Below are 20,992 nucleotides of genomic sequence, written 5' to 3'. Positions count from 1 at the left end.
ACTTTAGTTCATTACCTTTGAAAAAAACAGTAACAAGATAATACAGCTGCCTCTGATTAAGATGTAAATTCTTTCTAATTAGAATGTAAATTCTTACATTTAAATGAAGACATCAATTGTCAGGATGCCATATGATATCTTATTCCACCTTGCCTGAATGAAGCCCTCACTGTTCATCTATGGCACTAAAATAGTTTTGCAATCCCTTTGTTCTCTTATTCTTGTAATATTCTCTCTTCATGTTCCCTTTACACATTGCTTTTGTTTGTTTTTCCCCCTGCATCTGATATTGTTGTGTCTTGGGATTTTGCAGAAATTTGGAATGAAAATTGAGTTCAGTCAGTGCCAGTATTTGCTTGTGCCTCAATTACTTCTGCTGAATTTTCCTCAATGCAAATCAGGCAGGTTGCATAAAGTGGTGCATGTATTTGAAATAATTAATTTTCCGTAAAATGATGGATCAAGTCCAATCAACCTTCATGAAATCCAAATAAAAGAATAGAGAATTAGAAATTAATTAACATTTTGTGTTGCTTATACTTTATTATGCAGTCTAAACTATAAATAATAAGTTTTATTTTTGAGCATAACTTTTTTGTTATGAACTTTTGATGATAACCTTTGACATAATTATCTTGTTAATGTATATTAGTGTATTAACCTAAATTTAATGTCATGGAAGTCACTGTAAATTAACAACATTTTAAAACAGAAAATAACAGGATGCAGAGAGTTTAAGAATTGACCCATTAATTAATTTCCCACATAAAGCTCTTCTGCAGAGTTAAGGCAATATGTGTCTACCAGTTGATTTTAAAGTGTTTTTTCTTTGTTTGATTAAACCAGCCCATAATACTAAATCTTATTGTCTGAGAGCAAGACTGTTGTCTTTTTTTCCCTGAAAAAAAGCACATGCCTTCTGTTACTACTTCAAATTCTACTTCTTTTCCCTATTTATGAGCTTTATCACTTTTTTAGTATCTATTTTTAATGGAATATTTCATGCCAATAAGATTCTCTGCTTGGTCATAGGTAGTGACACCATTCTGGTGAAGTGACCAAATCTTAATATAAATGGCAAAAGATTTTTTGATCTGTCATGATTAGATATGAATGTGTGGTGCCAATAATATTCATAATGCCTTTATGCACAGAAAGTTATAATTATGACCAAATTTTCAGTAGTAATAACAGCTTATATGATGATTCCAGTTCAACTGACATGTCTCTATCACAGTTTTACCTAACATTCTAAATTTGAGTACATTTTAAAAAGTTTTCATAATAATAGTTGTATTTTCTCCCTGAGCAGTGCTTACCATAAAGTCTTTCATGGAAAGCATTGCCCGGGTTTTTTGCAGCTGAATTGTAGCAGGCATCACTTTATTATCACTTTATTATCATCAACAAAAGCTGTTTGTTAGGGAGTCATAAAAGAGACTATAATGTTGGATTTTTTTAAGTTGTAACAAGCAGAAAGACTCAATATGTTAGAAAAATATTACTTATTTATCCCAAACCTGTTATTTACCTATGTAAGTCCTGGTTTAACACATCTGTAGTAACCTTATCTAAACAGGAAGTTAAATACAGTCTTTCAAATTTTTTTACTCAGAATATTATTATAGCTTCAAACTTAAAGTTCAGATACACCACCACTTCTCCTTAGAACTGCAAAATAAGCACAAAAGGTGATTATTTATTCCTGAGGAAGTTCCAGCCATGTAAAGGTTCCAAGAGTTGGGATGTCTTGTGCATAATATCAAATGGCCAAGTGTTCTGAAGTATAATATAAATAACTCTGAGCATTGCAGGTGATTCAGCAAAAGAAGTATTAAAATTAGAGTTTATGAGTAATTTGCTGTCCAGTGTCAGTCTCAGTTCTGGCATTTAGGAGGAAACTGGTAAAATGCAGAAGTATTTTATGTGGAGAGCTCCCTCTGAAATTGAGGGCTGTGCCCTCCTCATGTCTCCCTTAGAAAAAAATTTTCATAAACATCAACCTCTGCTGTTAGGAAGCGCTTTTTTTTCTCTTTATATTCCTTTTTAAAAATTTTACTTGTACTAAAAACTGATGCATTTTGTTCAAGGGAATAGCATGGCATGATCCTGAAGAAACTCAATTATTTCAGTTGGGGCTAATCAATAGCAGCTAAATACTAAGAAATTCTTCTGTATTTACTGTGCTGCAGAGAAAATCTTTTTCTTGGGTATAGGATGGTTATTTTTCTCTCTGTGTGTACATATATTTAAATATATGTATATATGTGTCTATATATGTGTATTCTAGGATGTCTTGGGTGCTATATTACCATTTATACTTTTCCAAACAGATAGTGGATTAGTGTCATGTTTCATAGGATGTTTAATAATTCTCTTAGTGGGTGAAGAGGAAATAACTCTGATCAGTTTGGCCTGGATATTGAAGTGGAAGGAAGTAGGAGACTTTTCATCCAATTAGACTAACATCTAAGAAACAAGATACAGATAATGTAGCAATAAAAATAAATCTGTGTACTCAAACATTTTCATATGCAAAATGAGCTGAATGACTGTACAAACTGAGCAGACTCCAGCATTTGAGGGCTTTAGTTAGAGGAATAACAATATCAGTTACAAAAATTTTCCCTCTGTTGCTTTCTTTCCTCAAAACACTTTCTAGTTTATCCACAAAACAAATGTTACCAATCATCTTCGCCCTTGATTTAATATTATAAGATATTTCTGAATGAGAACCAGGTCCTGTAGTCAAATTTTTCACTTTAAGGCTTTCTTTAACCACTTGATCTGTACCCAACCCTAATGCCTTTGGTTTGGAATACACAATAAGATGATGGCTGTAAACTTCCTTTTCTGCAATTTGTCCTGCATCTCATCTTCCTTAAATTTATATTTTTGTCTTCTACTTTATTCTGCATTTCACTCAGATATTTTTCACTTAAATTAGGAAATGTGGAAAGCAGAAGTGTTATTGCAGTCAGTTTTTAGAGCCCAGGCTAAACTTTGGGTTGAATGTCATCCTATCTGTAGATGATATGAAAGGTTCAGGGGGTTGTTCTGAATTTTGAAATATTTAAATACTCCATGAAACAGTTTGACTTGTCTGCACCCAGTAGCTGCCAGAGTTTGTTGTACTGATAATTTTTCTGTGCAGTTGGTGAGGAAACAAAGACATTCTGCCATATTAATGGGGAAACATCTGCCCTTCTAAAGAGAGAAGTCTGATTAAATAAAAGAGAATAACTTACATTGTCAGGATAACTTGTATTGTCAGTGTGGAGAAGGAGTGTGGAATAATTACTGGGAAATTATCATTAGGTGTGGGGTTTCTTTGACATTTTTGGTCTTCTATTAATCTGTCCAGTTTTAGTGAAAATGTCAGCACAGACACAGATAAGAAACTGAATTTAAACTCTCAGTATAATCTAGACCTACCAAAGAGATCTGAAATACTAAAAAAATTATTAAAAATCATTTACCAGGATCTGATTATGAGCAGGATTCCCATTACAAAATGGTGAATATCTTTTCTTCCTCTGCAGTCACAAGAGAACCTTTTCCTTCACAGGCTGTATTATGCATGACAAAATGAATTAAATGCATGTTTATGATAATTGTGTTATTCACTTTACTTAGCAGTGGAGAGGTGATGGAATGAGCAACAAATATTTTGAATAGATGTTTTCATAGAGTAAATGAAAGCAGTACTGAGTGCATGAATAAGTCATGGTAAAAACAGTTCAGACACTTATTTTGGATGTACACAGCATTATTTTGCCTAATATGTACATTAGGTATGGCTTTTGCTTATTTATGCTCTGAGTATGTCATCAAAAAGCCTTCTGAATAAACTTGCTTAAATTATGGATACAAGGACCCAGCATATTTTAAAATGTGCTTTAAAAAGCATGCAGAGTGCAAGTGACATTGGAACACTTTTTATGCACCTTTTAATTCAATTTGTTTTATTCATTTTTAAAAGTTGAGAGATGGCTTCAAAACTGTGTATAATAATATTCAGTATAAATCAGTAAAAGAGGCAAAGGCTTTGTTTTTTCATTTTGTTTGTGGTTTTTCACTCTTATCTTAAAAAGAGGGAGCCATTTTTGTAATGCAGCTTCTACCAAATGTGGAAATCCATCAGCAGTTTCCCCTCTACCATCGATCAGACTGAGCCCATCACACTGAATTATTGCTAAAAAAAAAAAAGAAGCAGCTTTATAATTGAAAATAGGGAGTTTTCTCACCAAGTTCTGACCTGTGTGCAAATATGTGCAGCCTGATTTGAAGACCACTTTGCTGGAGAACTGCAGTACTTTGTGAACTTTAATATGAACCATGTTTTTAACAGTGTCATTGTGATAATTCAAAAATCTGCAAAGCCTGAAGAGAAGAGTTTTTCTCATCAGGTTGATAATAGTGTGAGTAGTATACAAATAATCACATGTTCAGTATTTGAAGTACCCAAAATAAATCATGGGTTATTGGAAATTAAAGATTGATCTAAAATAATAGTTCCAAGTAGTTTATACACAGTTTTTGGCATTCAGATATGCCAATGCTCAATTTCTAACATTAACTAAAAAGATGGTTGAGATCCCTGGGTGATTTGGTTTCAAAAGATGTAAAGCCATAGAAATATAGAAGAAAGTGTTTGCATTACAGTAGTTTGGACTGTAAGTCACATTTTCACACTCACCTGTAATTTGTAGTCATCCAGCTCTGGGTGATGTTGAGAAAATAATGTCCCATTATTTTTAAGGTCCAAGTGAAAAAGGTTGTTCCCTGCAGCTTATTTCTGTCTCCCTCATCCTGTGGGGTTATTCTTGCCAGTCCTCCCACTCACATGAGCATTAGATGAATCCTTTTTTGCACATATCCCCTTAAATTTCTGCTTTATGGTACATGAAGTATATAAAGTTTCTTAGCTGTTACATCTTCACACCAAATTTCAGAGCTCTGTATTTAAAAATTCAGATCCATTTTACTGCTCTGGCTGATAAACCTTTATTCATTCAAAAGACCTCTCACAACTGGTTTTACCCTTGGCATGAAATAATGATATGATAAAATTACTTAAAAGCAATCTGGGCCATTAAACTTTAGCCATTTCCATTAATGCATGATAGATATGGACTGCATTTGTTGTTCTGTACATTTTGGGGTTGTGCTTATGGAATTAGAAGATAAGTTTCTAGTCTTTCATATTTCCTGAGATATTTCATTGCTTTACTTGGTTTGTTCTGTTGGAGTTCTTCACTGCTCCAGCCATTTAAGCAGTCTGAGACCAATTGTCTATAATCTAACATAGAAGAAAAGCAGAGTAAAATGTCTTTTTTACTAGTTCAGAGATCAACCAAAACAGAATGGGGGTTGTGAAATTATTTTTGTGCAATCATTTGTTATAAATTCAGATAAATAATTGCCTACATCCCTGTTAATGTGCAAGCTGCAGAGATACTTAATTACCAATGTTTTGCCCCTTCATTTGGGAAATACAGTATAAATATATATATGTGTACTGCTGAACAAGCTTAGATTGTACTAATTATGTATTCAAAATAAGATTAAAATTTCTTTCACATAAATATTTTGTGTTTTGATCCTGGGTGAATCTTAACACAAATAGAGATGATCATGCAGTTATACATAGTCAATTTAAAATTTTTTATGACCCACCTATATATGCTGAATAACTGATCTGTAATAATTTTGCTGCTCCATAATAAATTGCTACACAGAAACCTCATAGCACTGTGGAACAGCATCCTCTCAGATCTCAGCCAAAAACATTCTTCCAGCTACAAATAATTGGAGACAATTTAATAAAAAGTTCAGGAAAATCAGCAAAGTTCATTTATTCATGTAAAGGTTTTCCTTACTGTTTGTTGCAGTCCTAAAGTGATGTTAAGTTGCACATAACTATACAATCTATGCTGTAGCTTTGTTCTAATATTTCTTAAACATATAGAAGGCATTAATTATAGTCCAGAAGTCCAGCTGAGAGCATCCCACTAGGCAGGAAAAGGGAGATGCCATTTTTGGAACTGAGCACCAGTAATCTGAGAAGTGCTAAAAGGTGTGTTTTTAGCAATCAGTTAAGTATTTTCTCACCTTCCCACATGCATTAAATTTCAGTTGTTACCTTGCTGTGGATGTCTGTTACAGTAAGCATTAAAGTTAATGACTGTTCTTGAAAATGGAGCTTTTTTCCTCCAAAAATTGAGCCTGGTGGTGACAGACACCTCAGGCAGAGCCACCTGAACCAAAATGCTGATCCAGAATATTTTTCACAGATGCCACAGACACTCTTCATGAATCTGTATTTTGTCAACTTTTTGATTCCTTGGCTATTTCTGGGACTATTCAGCATCTAATATGAAATGTGTGATACATTTTGAAGATGAAATATTTCATTCCTATCTTTTAGAAGAGACCCTGGGAGGAAGGAGGTGGGATATTTTGAGACAGTTTTCTTGAAGTGATTTGCATCTACAAATTGTACCAAATTTCCAAGGAATTAATCTGTCATTTATACAGATCTAAAGGAGCTGTCTGTATTTACAAGTACTGAGTATCTTAACAGCAATGAAATATGATGGCTACTTCATACTGTCATTTTTCAATATCTTCATTAGAAAAGTTGACTAATTATCTCCTGTGAACATTGGGTCATTCTAGCAGATCCTAACAGGTGAATTTTAATTTTTGACATAATTTACAGTATGTTCAGCCATTGATGCTCTGAATAAACAGTAACTATGTATTTGAAAATCCATTAGAAAATTTATTAGGAACATGTAGTGTCCTTCTTAACATAGTTTATCAAAAGAAAAACCAAAGTAATTATTTACATTATTTTAAAATAGCAAACTCTTCTTAATGAATTTGCTTTGTCTCTAAAATGACTTTGAAATACAATTCTTAAAAAAAATATGTTCATCTCTGCTTCAAATCTGCTGTGGTAAAGAAAAAACCAAATACAAACTTCCCTTCTGTTTTTTCTGATTTTATGCAAGTTACTCTTTGCATTTACTTAAAATTGCAAAAATTCACTTCTGATCCCTTATGTGCACAAAGCGGTGCTTTAATTTTTTTATGTGAGATGTGACATGAGTTGATCCCTGTAAGGACAGAGGTACAAAAATGAACCAAGTGAGCTGGAGTGATCTCTCATTTCCATGGTGTGATGTAGGTGAGTGGGTGTTCCCTTGTGCTTCTCATGTTTCCTTCTACTCAAGGCTTCTACTGTACATGTTCTTTTCATTGCTCACAGGTGCCAAACCTATTTATTAAATGGCCTTTCCCACACATCCAACGTGGAAATGAGATACCTGCATTTTTATTCTACTAAGATAAGCAGGAGAATGTTCAGTGGTCACTTAACTGGCTGTGCCAAAATAGTTATGATCTTGTCAGCTCTTCTAACTATATTTTTGTTAAAAGCCCTTCACTGTAATGCTAATAATGAAATTATTTCTAAAAGAATCACAGTGGAGGTTGAAGAAGAAATGGCAAAATTTGGCAGTATGTCATATATTCTTGCACCCATGTACACAACACTTTGTGCCTCCTCTCCTAAGCAGTTTTTCTTTATTTTCAAGTGTTTGTGGGAGAAGTGAGGACACACTCTTAAAGGGCCAGCAGGCTCTGAGTGGGAGTTGTCATGCCCACACATAGTGCTGCTGATCCTACTTCATCCCACTGACTGCTGTATTTTCATTATCAGCTTGGATTCTGTTTCCCTCTTTATTACAAGGATGTTACAGTTCTTTATTCTTCACTGACAGCTGGCAACAGGTAATGCTGGCTGTTATTTTGTTCAGTCTAGTCAAGCACATTCATTTCCAAGTATAACCATGTTTTGTTTGCTGTATTTTGTTCTTGGGGTGGTTGAATGCCATCCTTGGAAAGATGTGCATTGAGCCACTGTTGAATAAGTGCCTTGCCTTCGGCATTCATGAGGAAATTCTGTAGTTTTTGTTTCAAGCCTTTGACATGTCATCAAGTGTAAATCTATTCTAATGCCAAAATCCCCTTGATGTCTGATGCCAATCAGTAGCTTTTCATCTTGAAAAAGGTAGTGAATAATTTGCCCTGTGGATATTCCACAGACACCATATATGGCAAGAAGCAAAGAGAGGGGAATCCCATACCCATTTTTTAAATTCAAATAATCATGTTCAACCAGTTTGCTTTCCTAAATACCATTGGTAGTCTGGTACATTTTCTCTCTTTCAAGTGAATATTGAATACTTGTCTAATTTGCATCTTTTCCATGTGTAGAAACAATATGCTCTTTCTGTTGCAGTATTTTATTTCATGAGCAGTAGCCAACATGCTGTAATATGTGAATTATATTACATTTGTTATTTTAATAGGAAGGTCAAATCTTTTACCTCCTTCAGCTTCATTAGTGTTTCTTTATTAAAATAAAAAAAAAAAGGAGAACGAAAAGGCATTTGCTATATAGGAAGGTCAACATTTTCTTTGTGAACACAGTTTGTACCCATGATTTTGAATTTCAATGAACTGTAAGCCCTAAGAGTGTTGAATTAAAGGCATAAAACACTGTAGTTCACTCAAGAGCTCAAAAGTATGTAATTTCTTTCCTTAGAAAAGAGGCCTACTGAAAACCTAATGAATGTGTTTATATAGCTGAATGGCACTCATATGGTTTATACTCAGAAGAAAGAAGCAAGTGGAGCTTTGTATTTAACTTCTTTTCAGCCTGAAATATTACAGGATTTGGGAGTGCAGAAACTATTGTGATTACTTAATCTGACCTCCTGTGCAATACAGGTCACAGTACTTTGCACAGTAATTCCTGCACCAGGGCAGATAAATTCATCAGTGTGCAACATCTTGTACTGGGTTTGATTGGTTTAAGCTGCCACCTTATCCTAAATCTCATATTGGTAACATTAATAACAGCAATACTGTGAGGTATTTTCCTTATAATTTGTAATAATAATGTTGAATCCTACACCTCAAGTTACTCAGAATTCTTGCATGTCTTAATTAAACTCTTAAGATACCATTATTTTAAAATGACAAGTCACGTATAAAATTTCCAGTGTAGTTAATCAAGAGTAGAATTTAAACTCATAATCTTCTGCTTTAACTAATAAATCATAAAAACACTCATTAGTTGAGTCACTAACCAGTGATGATTTTAGGCTGAAAAATCTAATCATAATTAAAGTTAATTTTGTCAGGTTTAAGAATTGCTTAAAATGACAGTGAACCCACACTGATACTTAAAGATATTTGCTGTTTCAGTGTCAGGGTTTAAGTTCCCATTCTGAAATCTTGGGGGGTGCTGCTGGCACTCTGCTGTGCATGTATGGACTGGCTCCATGCAAAGACATCCCAAAGAACTTTAACAATTCTGTTTATACAGGAGATCATCCATGTTTTATTTGACTGCACCATCCTTTCAGGAATGAAACACAATGCCTGCCCAAGCCCTGAGAACTAAAAGTTTATTTTGGAAAAGTGTAACAAATATTTTATCCAAATAGAATATCTGTTATCATTGAATTAGGCAAAGATTAATTATTTGTCAGGGGGAGGATTTTGCTGGGTCAGGGTTAATAACTGAGCTCTTCAAAAATGGATTCTGATTCCCTGTGACAGCTGAACTCTGAATCTTGTGTCTCATCTAAAAGATCCCACAGTAGGACTGATCATTTGACCCTCTAACTAAGAAAAGTAGCCAAATAGCAATATTCCATTTGATTTTCTTCCTTGTGCTGAACTGCTCTCAGTTAATGTCAGGATACTAAAATGTTAATGTTGTTACAGCCTTGGTGTCTGTAGAGACAAACAGATGGGTTTAGCAATGGGGCTGTGACTGCAGCATAAATGGGAAATACTGTGTGTGTCCTAAATCTGATCTCTCCAGGAAGAATTTAGTGCTAGAGCTTAACAGGAGCCAATATGCACTCAAATATTTCACCATAATGCTATTTTTATGTTTGTCATGGTGGTTCTAACATAACAGACAGGTACCAAAAAAAAAAAAAAAAAAAAAAAAAAAAGGAGTCAACAGCAAATGCTATATTAACTATTAATGTTCTTGTTTGGTTTATTTGAAGGAATAGGAACTTAAAATATAAGCCAAAATAAGACAAAACCAGGAAAAAAAAAACCACTGAGCACAAGAAGATATTGGAAGTGGGACACCAAGGAGGATAACAGAGGTGGGAGGTGAAAATGAGAGAGAGACTGAGAGAAGGCTGGAACAAACTGCACAAGGCAGAGAAATCCTGGCCAAACTCATAAGAAGTTTTCTTCTTGTTTGAGTCTCCCTACCTTGGCTGCTTCTGCTTCAGTCTGGCTAATTTGTTCCCTTTTTGCTCTCTTCTTGGGTGGGATGTGCACTTCTGTGGGTCTAGAAAAAGAGTCTGTGCTTCAACTAAAATCCAGGCTTCTCCTTTCTGCTGAAGGCTTTGCAGCTCTGAATGTGTTTGTGGGTGTGGGGAGGAAGCATTACCTCATCTCTGCTTGGTTTGCAGTCTCAAGCTCTCCATACAGAATTCCCTTTGGGTTCTGCACCCAAAAGTGTGTCTGTCATGTCTGCTGAAAGTGAAATGGAAGAGTATCAAATGCACTGAGGATTAGACTTGTTACCCTGGGGATTTATTTGGCAATGAATCATTTATTTACTGCTGTGTTAAAATTACAGTTGAGTCTTGATCAAGGCTGTACCTAACTTTCCATTCTTGGGGCAAGCTGCTGAAAATGTAATGGCAAGGCAAATCTGGCAGGAGCTGAATTCCTTCAGCTTCTTTTAGCTGTGTAAGTCAGGGATCTTTCATACAGTTAATAGTGTGCTAAAGTGGCTTTTCTATTTAACCTGGTGAATTTTTGTGTGCTGTTTTCTTTCTGATAGAAAGGAATCTGTTGCAGAAATGCTCAGCCACCCTTCCTCTGTAGTAACTTTGATTGAGAGGGATCTTTGCTTCCAGAAATTTCTGTTTAAAAAGTAGAAGGTGACTTCAGTGAAGACAGATCCACAGCTTTTACACCTCAGACCTCAAGTGTGTCACCAGTTGTTAAAATGCTGCATGACCTTGTCTTTATTATCCTGTTTGCCAAAAATCAGGGTGAGCTAGACTGGGCAGAATTCTGGTTTTCTTTGTCTGGATTTCTGCCAATTTTTTGATGGGAGCATCCAAGAGATCTCTTTCAGAGCACTGGGGAAAATGGAGTTTCTGGATCCTGGCAGAGTACCTTAGTTATTGGGCCATTCTCTATTGGAATAATGCATTGGATAGATTTATGTAGGTATGTGTGAAAAGTGAACAGGGTGGTGATGACTAGGAGCCAGGCCAGGAAAATAAATTGATTAAAATAGTAAAAAGTGAAGGTGTCTGAGATGGGCCTCAGGCATTAAGTAGAGCATGTAGGAAAAAGAGAATGTCCAGAAGTTAATGGTTTTGCAGTGGAAAGGTAGATTGCAAACAGCAGGAAGTATGTTAGGAATAAACTGATAGATTTCCTTGGTCTGGAACATTTCTGTGGCTGTTTTATGAGGTTAAATTAAATTTATATATATATATATTAATCTTCTAGTTCTTACCATCATATAAAATAACTTCATAAATAAAAGTCAATTAATTACTTTTTTAAAAACTTATTCTTAGCATTTGATTCATCTAATAGATCTATTTCCCTGAGTCCAAAGATCAGATTTGGACTCCCAAGATACAGATTCCCACTTGTAGCCAGGCTTGGCTCCTCCAAGTCTCACCTTGCAGTGAGTGTGATGAGGCTGCAGCTAGTGAAAATGAACATGGATGTGTCTGAAATGTGGCTGCAGGTGTTTAGTTTGGATTTTTCAGTTTCCCCTGCCCCTCTGCAGGAAAGGAGCATCCTCTGTGAGAGCTCCTGGTCTCCAGGAACACTGTGCTGCTGCTAAAAACAATTACAGGCAGTGGTTGCTGGGCAATCAGCCACCAAGTAAACTGAGATCCCTTGGCTTCCCCGTGCTTACCTTGATTAATGATTTAGCTGGTCATAAAATACAATGTTATTTATAGTTTAGATGGAATGCCTAATGTTTTTCAGAGGAAATAAAGCCATGTCTCATCTGTAAAAGCCTTCCTGCTGGTTCAAATAGGCTGAGGTTAATATTGTAAATACAGTCAATTTTATTAAATCTCTAGTATGTTTTATGGCAAAACCCATTGCATTTACTATGACAAATAACACATAAACTACCAAAGTTGACATAATTTTTTTAGATTTTTTGGTTAACACTATGATTTATTATTTTTAAGAGAAAGAAGTTACCTTCTTGTCAATTATTTGTTTGCAGTGATAGTGAGGTCTGATCCAGCTTTGCTCAGCATTCATAAGCAGCTTTCCATGTGCTTAATGAGAGTTAAAACACTACTCAAAAGAGCCAAACTATCATATTTTAGGAAATACTTCTCAAAATTCTTTTATTTAGTCACATAGCATCTAAATATAATATTTTTAATTGCAAAAGATGGAGCAGTTTGCTTCCAACTGAGCAGAAACATTCTCTCACAATAAATATCAATATGCCAAAGTAATGCCATTTGAACAAATCCCATTTCAACAGTCAAAACTGTCTTTACCAAGTTCTATAAATATACTTGGAAATAGAAGAATGGCAACCACATACATGAGACACAAATTGCCTTCAAAGTGTCCATGTAAATTTTCCCACAAAAATATTAAAGTGACATTCATTCACAATGTCAGAAGAATATTATTTTTATGCTTTGGCTCTACAGGCTTAACACATGCACTAACTTCTTTATGATTTGTTCTGTCTTAGGGCTATTTTCAGTGCAATCTTTTTATGGGGCTATATTATGTATAAAAATATAGTTTTCTTGACATAGAGCATATGCTCATAGGACCATAAAAATGCTCCTTGTTTTGGGTGCCCAGGACCATTCACAATGTCTAAATGACTAATAGAGAAAAAAAATTTATTTCTAAGCTAGGAAAACAGACTGAAAGTTACCTCTCTTTAAACATTATTCTTTCTTGTCAGAGAAAAGTTTAGTTAGTGCTCAGCTTAGCTAGCTAAATTTGGCTGGATGCCTAAACAATGCAAACAGATATGTGTATATGTGTCTGTGTAGAAACTCTTTTACAACTTCTAGAATAAAAAGATTGGCTACTCTAAATCATTCAAATTTAGGTCTCTTGCAGCTTGCTTATCTACTTCCTTAAAAAATGTGAGACAATCTGCAAACACTTTTAAGACAAAGTCTTCCTTGTGAAATAATTGCAAAGGAAGTGGATGACATGCTGAAGAAAAAGAAAGTGAGAAATAACAAAACTCAAGTAGACAATGATTTCCATATACTCCTTAATTTTTTTCCACAATTAAGGACTATGTTTTCACTAATAAGTTAAAAATCCTTCATGATTGATTTGTTCCACCCTATAGAGAGAGGAGATATTTATTGAACATGTTAAAAACCAATTTTGTAGAACTGCTTGACAGCTTTAGGCAAGTAGTGGTGAGTTTGAAGGTCAGTGAAGAGCAATTTCTTTTATTCAGATGAAGTTCTGCCTTTAACTTTCCATTGCCAAACACTGGAGACCTAAAGAAATGCACATTTTAATATTATATAGTGGCCCCATAATTTCATATTTGCAGATTTTCATTTGACATTTGGCATCAAAGAAAATCTATTAATAGCCTAGGCATCAGATTTTTCCTATGGTTGAAAGTTTTCCCTTTCTCCATTATTAACCAAAGCAGCTGGCCAAGATTGTTCCAGCTAAAGGGATATAAAAAGTCAGTAATGAAGTCAGGAGTTCCTCAATAATCTTGATTCATTGATTACAAAATGACATGATATCTTCTTTAATTCTGCTTTTCAGAGGGAAAAAGGAAGAAGCTGTACCTTCTTTCTAAATACACTGGGCTTGGTTTGCATTGAAGGAACTGAATTCTTTGCACTTTTCCTCCTGGGACAGCATCTTGAACACTCACATATCTACCTACTTACTGTGTTATTTAATGACCATTTAATGAACATTTTATTCAATGAACTTGATCTAAGAAACAGACAACAAAACCTCTGCTGAGCTATGTGGAATTAAGGGTTGGGTATTACATCCAAGAAACTGCAGAGAAATAAAATTTCTTTAGTTTTTGAGGCAAAGCAATTTCCTAGAAGTAAGGCTTGCTATGCACCATTTGCTGTCAGGAGGATTTTCCTGGGTTTTCCACAAGCAGATGAGGCTCCCAGTGGGAGTCCTTCTGTCACTGGAGGAATTTTGGCCTCGGTGACACTTCCATTGGCATCCTGCTCTGAAGATTCCCAGTTTGGGAGCTGCAGGCAGCAGTAGCAGGAGCCTCCTCTCCTCCCAAAGAAGTTTTTTGGAGAGCTGGCCCCTTGTGTGAGCCTTCTACAGCTTCTCCTGCTTTTGTTCCTCAACATAACATTTGCAGCATGGCAAGTCAGTAACAGAAATTTTAGCATAAAGAGCTGCAGGTTGGTTTTTAGGGTGTATTTATTTGTTCAGTGTAGTAAGAATTGGAAGTATTTTCAAATAGTTTGGGTTTATTTTTAGAGTAAGTTAATAAACAAAGAAAACATATCATAAATTAAAGTCCTACATATGTAATAATAAAATTGTCTGCTTGCAGAGCTTTCATCTAGTTAAAGTCTCCTTAAAAATGTCTTGAAATTCTGCAAATAGAACAACATTATTTGACAATAATTACATCATAACAAGGAAAATAATTTTAAATAATGCCATTCATGTTCATGTCTCAGAGAAATCATCTCAAAGTGCTTTTTTACACAGAAAGCATTTTCTGCACCCTGTAGTATAAAAAAATAATTAAAGTAATGATCTGATTTGATACTCAGGCCATAAAATAATCCATAGCTGTGTTCTTCAAATTTCCTATTAATTGTTTCAACCATGTCCATCTTTCTTTTTTTTCTCATGCATCATACTTGAGGAAAAAAGCAAATTAAACCAAGCCCTTACCCCCAGCATCAATTGGTATTATTGTTCTTGTCAGCTGTCTGTTAAATATGATAAATTAATAACTTCCTCCTACCATTAAGGTGACTTTCCAGTAATTGCTTGGCAGAAATTTATGTGCAGGGTGAAAGCCACGAGCTGACTTTGTGTCATACAGATTAGATGCTGCCTGGAAAAAGAGGGAACCTAATCTTGATTTTGTGGGTATTTTCCTGGTTTTATAAAAACCCCATATTTTAATGCATGCACATGAAAAATATTAAATAGGACAAAATAATCCTAAAGTCATTTTGATTAGCAACAGAGGCTATATTATCATTTCAGTTGTTTGTAATTTTGTTTTAGAGAGACAAATTAGGTGTTTGTGTCTACTTTTAATGAGACAGATATCTTAATTTCATTACTCTTTGTATAATTTCCAAATCCTCTTCTTTTTTTGTCTTTCTTGTTTGAACAAATGAAAAAATAACTTCATGAAATAACCTACCTTCCTGCTAGACTTCAGTTTTGTTCCATTTCCTTGCTTTATTTGTGGAGTGGAATAATTCTATTTTCTTTGTTCAAATTTCTGTGTTTTCTTCTCAACATTTTTAAGGTATCTTTTTTAGCAGAAAAGGTGTTTTCATGATTCAGTATAATTTTTTTTTATGTCCTTGCATATGAAAATATGAAGATGCCATTTTGATGGTGGAGGCCCAGTGCAGAGAGGACAAGGCTGGGAACAAAAATGTCATTTTTGGTTTATTTCAAGGAGAAGAACAACTTTCTCTCCAAAACTTCTGTATTTTCCTGAGCATTTGCAGAGAAGTAACTTTCTGGTACATTTGTTCTCAACAATCATCTTCCCAACCAGTTCCAGCTCTTAAAATAAATGTTTTGTTATTTAATAAGTTCATTAGTGGGAACAGATAAAATTGCAATCAGTATATTAAAATAGATGTTAAATACCTTTAAAAATGCTTATCTGAGCTAGGGGAAAGCCATGGGTGCTGACTTCAGCTTTTTTTTAATGGTTGGTGCTTATTTTCCCTTTTTTTGCCTCTTCATGGAAGTTTCCTTTTCTCACCTAAAAGTTCAGCATCTCCAGATATTTCTCTTTTCAGGTGTCCTGTGAAGGTAGATTTTCTTGGAGAACTTTTCTTGGAGCTGTCAGACTGTCACATCCTGTAGATAACCTTTTAATATGTCAAAATAATCCTTGAGGTCCCACCCTGGCACTGACATCACCAAGCACAACTTCTCATCTTGCAGATCTCCTTGAGTTCACTCAGTGGCTTTCTTCTGAATTCAGTGATCATTTTCATTAGGGGTCTGAAATTTAAATTATTCAGTATCAGTGTCTACTTTTAGATGAGTGTTCCATGCTAAAAATGGTAGAAGTGTAAATGAGCAGGAATTGTAGCCATCACTAAGTCACTGACCTTGAAAATGCCAAGTAAGGTGAGTGACTAATTTGAAAATTACTGTATAATTGCTTGTTAATAGAAATACACAACTCTTGCAGCATAATTACTGTGCTTTTCTTTTTTCCTTTCATTTCTTGTGACTTGTGGAGGAGTGTAGTTTGGGAATGAGATGTTTGATTAAAATATACTATTGACTAATTTAAAAGCATGAAATCTGTAGTACATTTGGAAGGGGTTTTTTTGAGTATTTTTGCTATTATTGGTTTCATAATGTGCTATCCAAAACTTGGACTTATCTGGGGTCTTTTGAAGTTCTGCTGTTCTTAGCACACTGGAGAAAAAGGAAGGAGAATGACCCAAGATAAACATGTGCAAAGTTCTCAGGGTAGAAGCTCCAGCATTTGGCAGTGCATGCCCTACTTAGCAATGTCTCCCTGTGTGTGATAAGATTGTTTCAGGCTCTTCATGACTCACTACTCACTTTTTCAAGGCTTCAGATATTTCTGTTATACCAAGAGGGAGGAAAAGTCCTACATAATTAGTTCTGTTTGCTTGATTAATAATTTTATTCATATACTAAGTGAAAAGTTCTGTTTGCTTTAATAATTTTACCTATATGCTAAATGAAATTATTTCCTCTCAGATGACATAGCCAGAGCAAGAGACTTTGTTTTTCATGTCCAGTTCATTTAGCTTCTATTAAAAAAATGTTCTTTTTCCAAAAGTCACTGCAACTCTTCCTTTTTTCACTTCCTAATAAGATAGCACTGCATAATAGTGGTGTCTATACCCTGATTAACATAACTGATTTTAGCAGGCAGGAATTTCTTACCTGAACTCAACTACTTGCCAAGAGAAGTGCCAAGGCTGGTGAGGAAGTTCAGGTGAGGAATGCAAAGCAGGAAGGTGGGAATGGACTGGATTTCTAAAGCTCAGTTGGAAGGTTGGCTTTTTAACCTGATACTCTGTACATTACCTGGCTGTTGTTTATAAAATGGCAGATTTTTGGCAACTCCATGGTATTTTTGAGGCTACAGCATGAAATTGTAACAGAGGAATGGTTCTTTCAGAAGTTGGAACTTCTAATAAACTCCAATGAAATAAACAAGCTATTGCTCAATTAAAACTGGGTTAGATTCCAAAACCAGGCTCTCAATAACTATGTAGTGGCCATGAAAATATTCTTCGGTATTGTTTATATTATAATGGAGTTGATATATTCTTGGATGGAGTCCAATCCTTCCAGCAAAGATGTTTTCCCAGGATACCTTTGGCTGTAAGCTGTATTTTATCTAGCTTGTAATAATAAATGGCTTCATAGAACTCTGAGCTGCCTTTAAAAATCTAAAATTTAGGTCTTGGCATTCCCCAAGCAGGTTGTAGGATTGCAAAGAGAATACAGATATGTGCAGTGATTCTGACAGAGTTTACCTGCACATGAGGTTACACAGACCTTTAGGATCTTAGCTTGGCTTAAAAAATAGGAAATCATCCAAAATGTATTTGTGATTGTGCTGTGGTTAGTTCACTTTAAGTTTCAATTAGACAAGAATGTGAAAGGACCATTTAATTAGTCAATAAATATCTGTCACTGGAAGTTGACAACCTGGAAAGTTGTCAGGCAGGATGTGTCATTAGGTGTTGTGCAAGACCTCACCTCAAACTGGAACACTTCAGGGTAAATGGCTGTAATTTGGAGTCTCATTCTGTTAACAATACAGTGGCAAGAACAGTGGAATTATTTAGGAAGGAAAAAATAAAATTAGAAGTTTTAAGTAACAAGCAGCCTGTGTTATCTGTGTCATATTATGTAACGTATCAAACTGTCATTTTCCTCTACTTATGATGTGAGATATGCTTAAGACTTAATCACCCAAAGTTGTTAAGTAGAAATTAATTTAAAGTGTGTAATGATGTGTTTCTTAGAAATAATTGGTGTGATTAAAAATCCAACTTTAATAACACAACAGCATCAAGAAGTTTGTCATTCGTTTTTGTTTTTCTTTTAATTAAAAATACTGGGGTTTAAGAGGACACTGAATTAGATTAGGTAATTACATTTTCCTTCCTAAACAATGCCAGTGCCCTCCTGTTTGCTTGCCATCCTGCATGTACACAAATTACAGTCCTATGGAATGAAGTTAGAAACACACAGCCTCTCCAGCAGTGAGGGTTTTAATAATAGCTCTTGGTTCTTAAATCTGTGCTTCCTCAGTTCATGAATAGTGGGAACTCCCTTAGGTAAAATTTTATAAAATAAGCATTGACTGTAACTGTCTTTTCCTTTTTTTGGTTTCTATTTGCAGAAGAGCTGCTGTGGTATCTGTTTAAAGACACATGCTGTAGCAGTCATGTTTAATGCTGAAATGTACTGTCACTGTGCTCTGTGGTTTCCCAGTGATAGGTTATGGTTGGGGATTTGCTTTTTGGGTTTTTTACTTGAGTGGAGATGCCTTCACATGATTTATGGAGGTACTCAGATTATTAGGATTTTGAACATGGGACAGGCATCCTTCACTGGTGTGATTTTTTTTTCCCCCTGATGGATAAGGACATGGCAGATATGTTTTTCTCTCTTCTTCATCCAGCCCCCTGTGCAGAGGCTGGAGAATAGAAATAGTTGGTTTCCTTCTATATCTTGAATATCTGTCCTTCTTGTGTCTTTTAAGGAGGATATAGCATCAAGTGAGATAAGCCAGCAATAAATTTATAAAGGGAGTGCTGGAGGACTAAGGGGTTAGTGATTGGAATGGAAGTGGTTCATACAGAATTTAGCATTACAGTGGAAAAATGGAACATCACCCCTGTTCTTGGGGAATTCTGTTAGAGCCGAATAAACTATTTTGAAGAATCAAGAGAAGCAGATAATTAGGAACAAAAAGCTGAGGCCTGGGCTAGTAGCAATGGAGTGTACCTCATGGAAGCAACATGCAGTGGATTGATTTCTTTTGCACCTCTGAAGAAATACTGTGCACCAGCAATCAAGCAAAAACCACATCAGTTGTCAGGTGCAGAGGGAGAAAAACCCTCTCCTTCATTTATTCTTGCAGCTGAAATGAGGGGCTGGTTCATGAGCTTGTTTCAAGAGTTCTAGTTCTCTGTTGCTATAATAAAATCTTGCTCTTGCTTTTAATGAAATTGGCAGCCAGCTTCCTCCATTATCCCCCAAATGAACATGGGATTAACCCACTGATAAGTAACACCAAGGTATTTCATTGGCCTTTCCTGCCCTTTGCTGAGTCTGGATCAGAAGAGCTGACAAAAGGAAAGGTATTCTCCTGGTAACAATCACTTCCAGTCACTCCACAGAAACTCAGAGGAGCAATGTACCTGCTTTCCTAGCAGCAAGCTCTTTTAAAAAGGCACCATTTCCCCCACAGTGCTGACAATTCTAGCTGAATTAGTTAGCATCCTGCCCATATTTTTCCATATCCTTTTTCTCCTACCAGTGAGAGACATTTCTACATTTCACATTTAAATATTCCTTTGCTATGGTCACAACCATGTCTATCTGACTTGTTTTACTTGATGCCTGAATGTCAGCTGAAGCTGTTTGTAAGGGATCCAAACAAAAGTGTTATGCTGCTCATGTTATGCAGGATTTTCCCTGTCTAGTAACCAGCATCTTTGGCAAGGAGGAAGAGATATTAGATCAAATTTGGCAAGTTTTTTATTATGTCAAATTCTTTTTATTCCATGAGATTTGTATGGCTGCTACACTGAATCCTTTACATAATTTTTCCTAAATCGTAATTGCCTTTTGTGCTGTAGGATTTATCTGTAGAGTGAACTAACACAAAACTGTCATTCCCACCATTCTAACATCTACTATTCCATTTGATTTAGATGGATCTATTACTGCTTGTGTTGCAAGGTACCTGTGTTTCATAAAAAGAAAAACTGTCATGTTCTCAATGTTTTTTGCAACCCACTTTTCCCTGTTTGGTTCTGATGCCCAGTAGGTTTGAAATTGGGTCCTTTTTGTTGGTTTTTTTTTTCCTCCCAAACTGGCATCATTGACAGTTGTTCTTTAATCAGAGTTTGAGAGTATTTTATCTAAGCTGCTTGATAATAGTTTAATCCAGTGAAATAAAGCTGGAACATATTGCTGATCAATAGTGTCATCACTTAATCCAGTTTGGTGCTGGAGCTTCCCCTGCTGCAGAAGAACCTCCAGCAGAGAAACCAGAGCTGACAAGGATGTGCATGAACCTGACCTTGGAGTATTCCAAAGGATTTGCTCCCTTGGATGGGAGCAGTTCTGAGGTGTGCTGAGCAGGCAAGGGACTGAGCCTCACAGATTTTGTGGATCTCTGATAGGGAAGTGGGTTTTGTCCTACTTTGAATCAATCTTGCTTCACTTGCTCCTGATTAGAGAGTTCCTTCAGGTCATGGGCTGTTAGCAGACTCTCTCTGAGCACATTAACACCTGCCAATGAGCCAATGTGCAGTATTGATGCTGAGCCAGCAAAATTCCTGCTAAGGGCTTCACTCTGCCTTTGCCACCTCGCTGAGGAACTCTCCCAAGAGGGCTCAGTCTTCTCTGCCACCTTCTTGTGCCCTTGTCCCCACTAACAAAATCCTACAGA

At 35.6% G+C, this 20,992-nt stretch overlaps 1 protein-coding gene across 5 annotated transcripts in view; it reads left to right on the top strand.

The window, feature by feature from the left end:
* ELP4 (elongator acetyltransferase complex subunit 4) overlaps positions 1-20,992 on the top strand; it is a 127,410-nt gene that overhangs the window by 89,617 nt on the left and 16,801 nt on the right. Inside the window, exon 10 of one of the 5 annotated variants that reach the window (XM_056493597.1) lies at positions 17,221-17,292. The exons of 3 other annotated variants lie outside the window; for them this stretch is intronic. In XM_056493597.1, coding sequence (XP_056349572.1) covers positions 17,221-17,277 — 57 coding nt within the window. In that variant the 3' untranslated portion in view covers positions 17,278-17,292. Of the gene's footprint in view, positions 1-17,217; positions 17,293-20,992 lie in introns of those variants that run through there. One more of the 5 variants, XM_056493596.1, reaches the window with a different exon arrangement.

Source organism: Oenanthe melanoleuca, chromosome 5 (assembly GCF_029582105.1).
Source record: "Oenanthe melanoleuca isolate GR-GAL-2019-014 chromosome 5, OMel1.0, whole genome shotgun sequence".
NCBI classification, from domain to species: domain Eukaryota; kingdom Metazoa; phylum Chordata; class Aves; order Passeriformes; family Muscicapidae; genus Oenanthe; species Oenanthe melanoleuca.
This window is presented reverse-complemented; position numbering and strand designations above follow the sequence as displayed.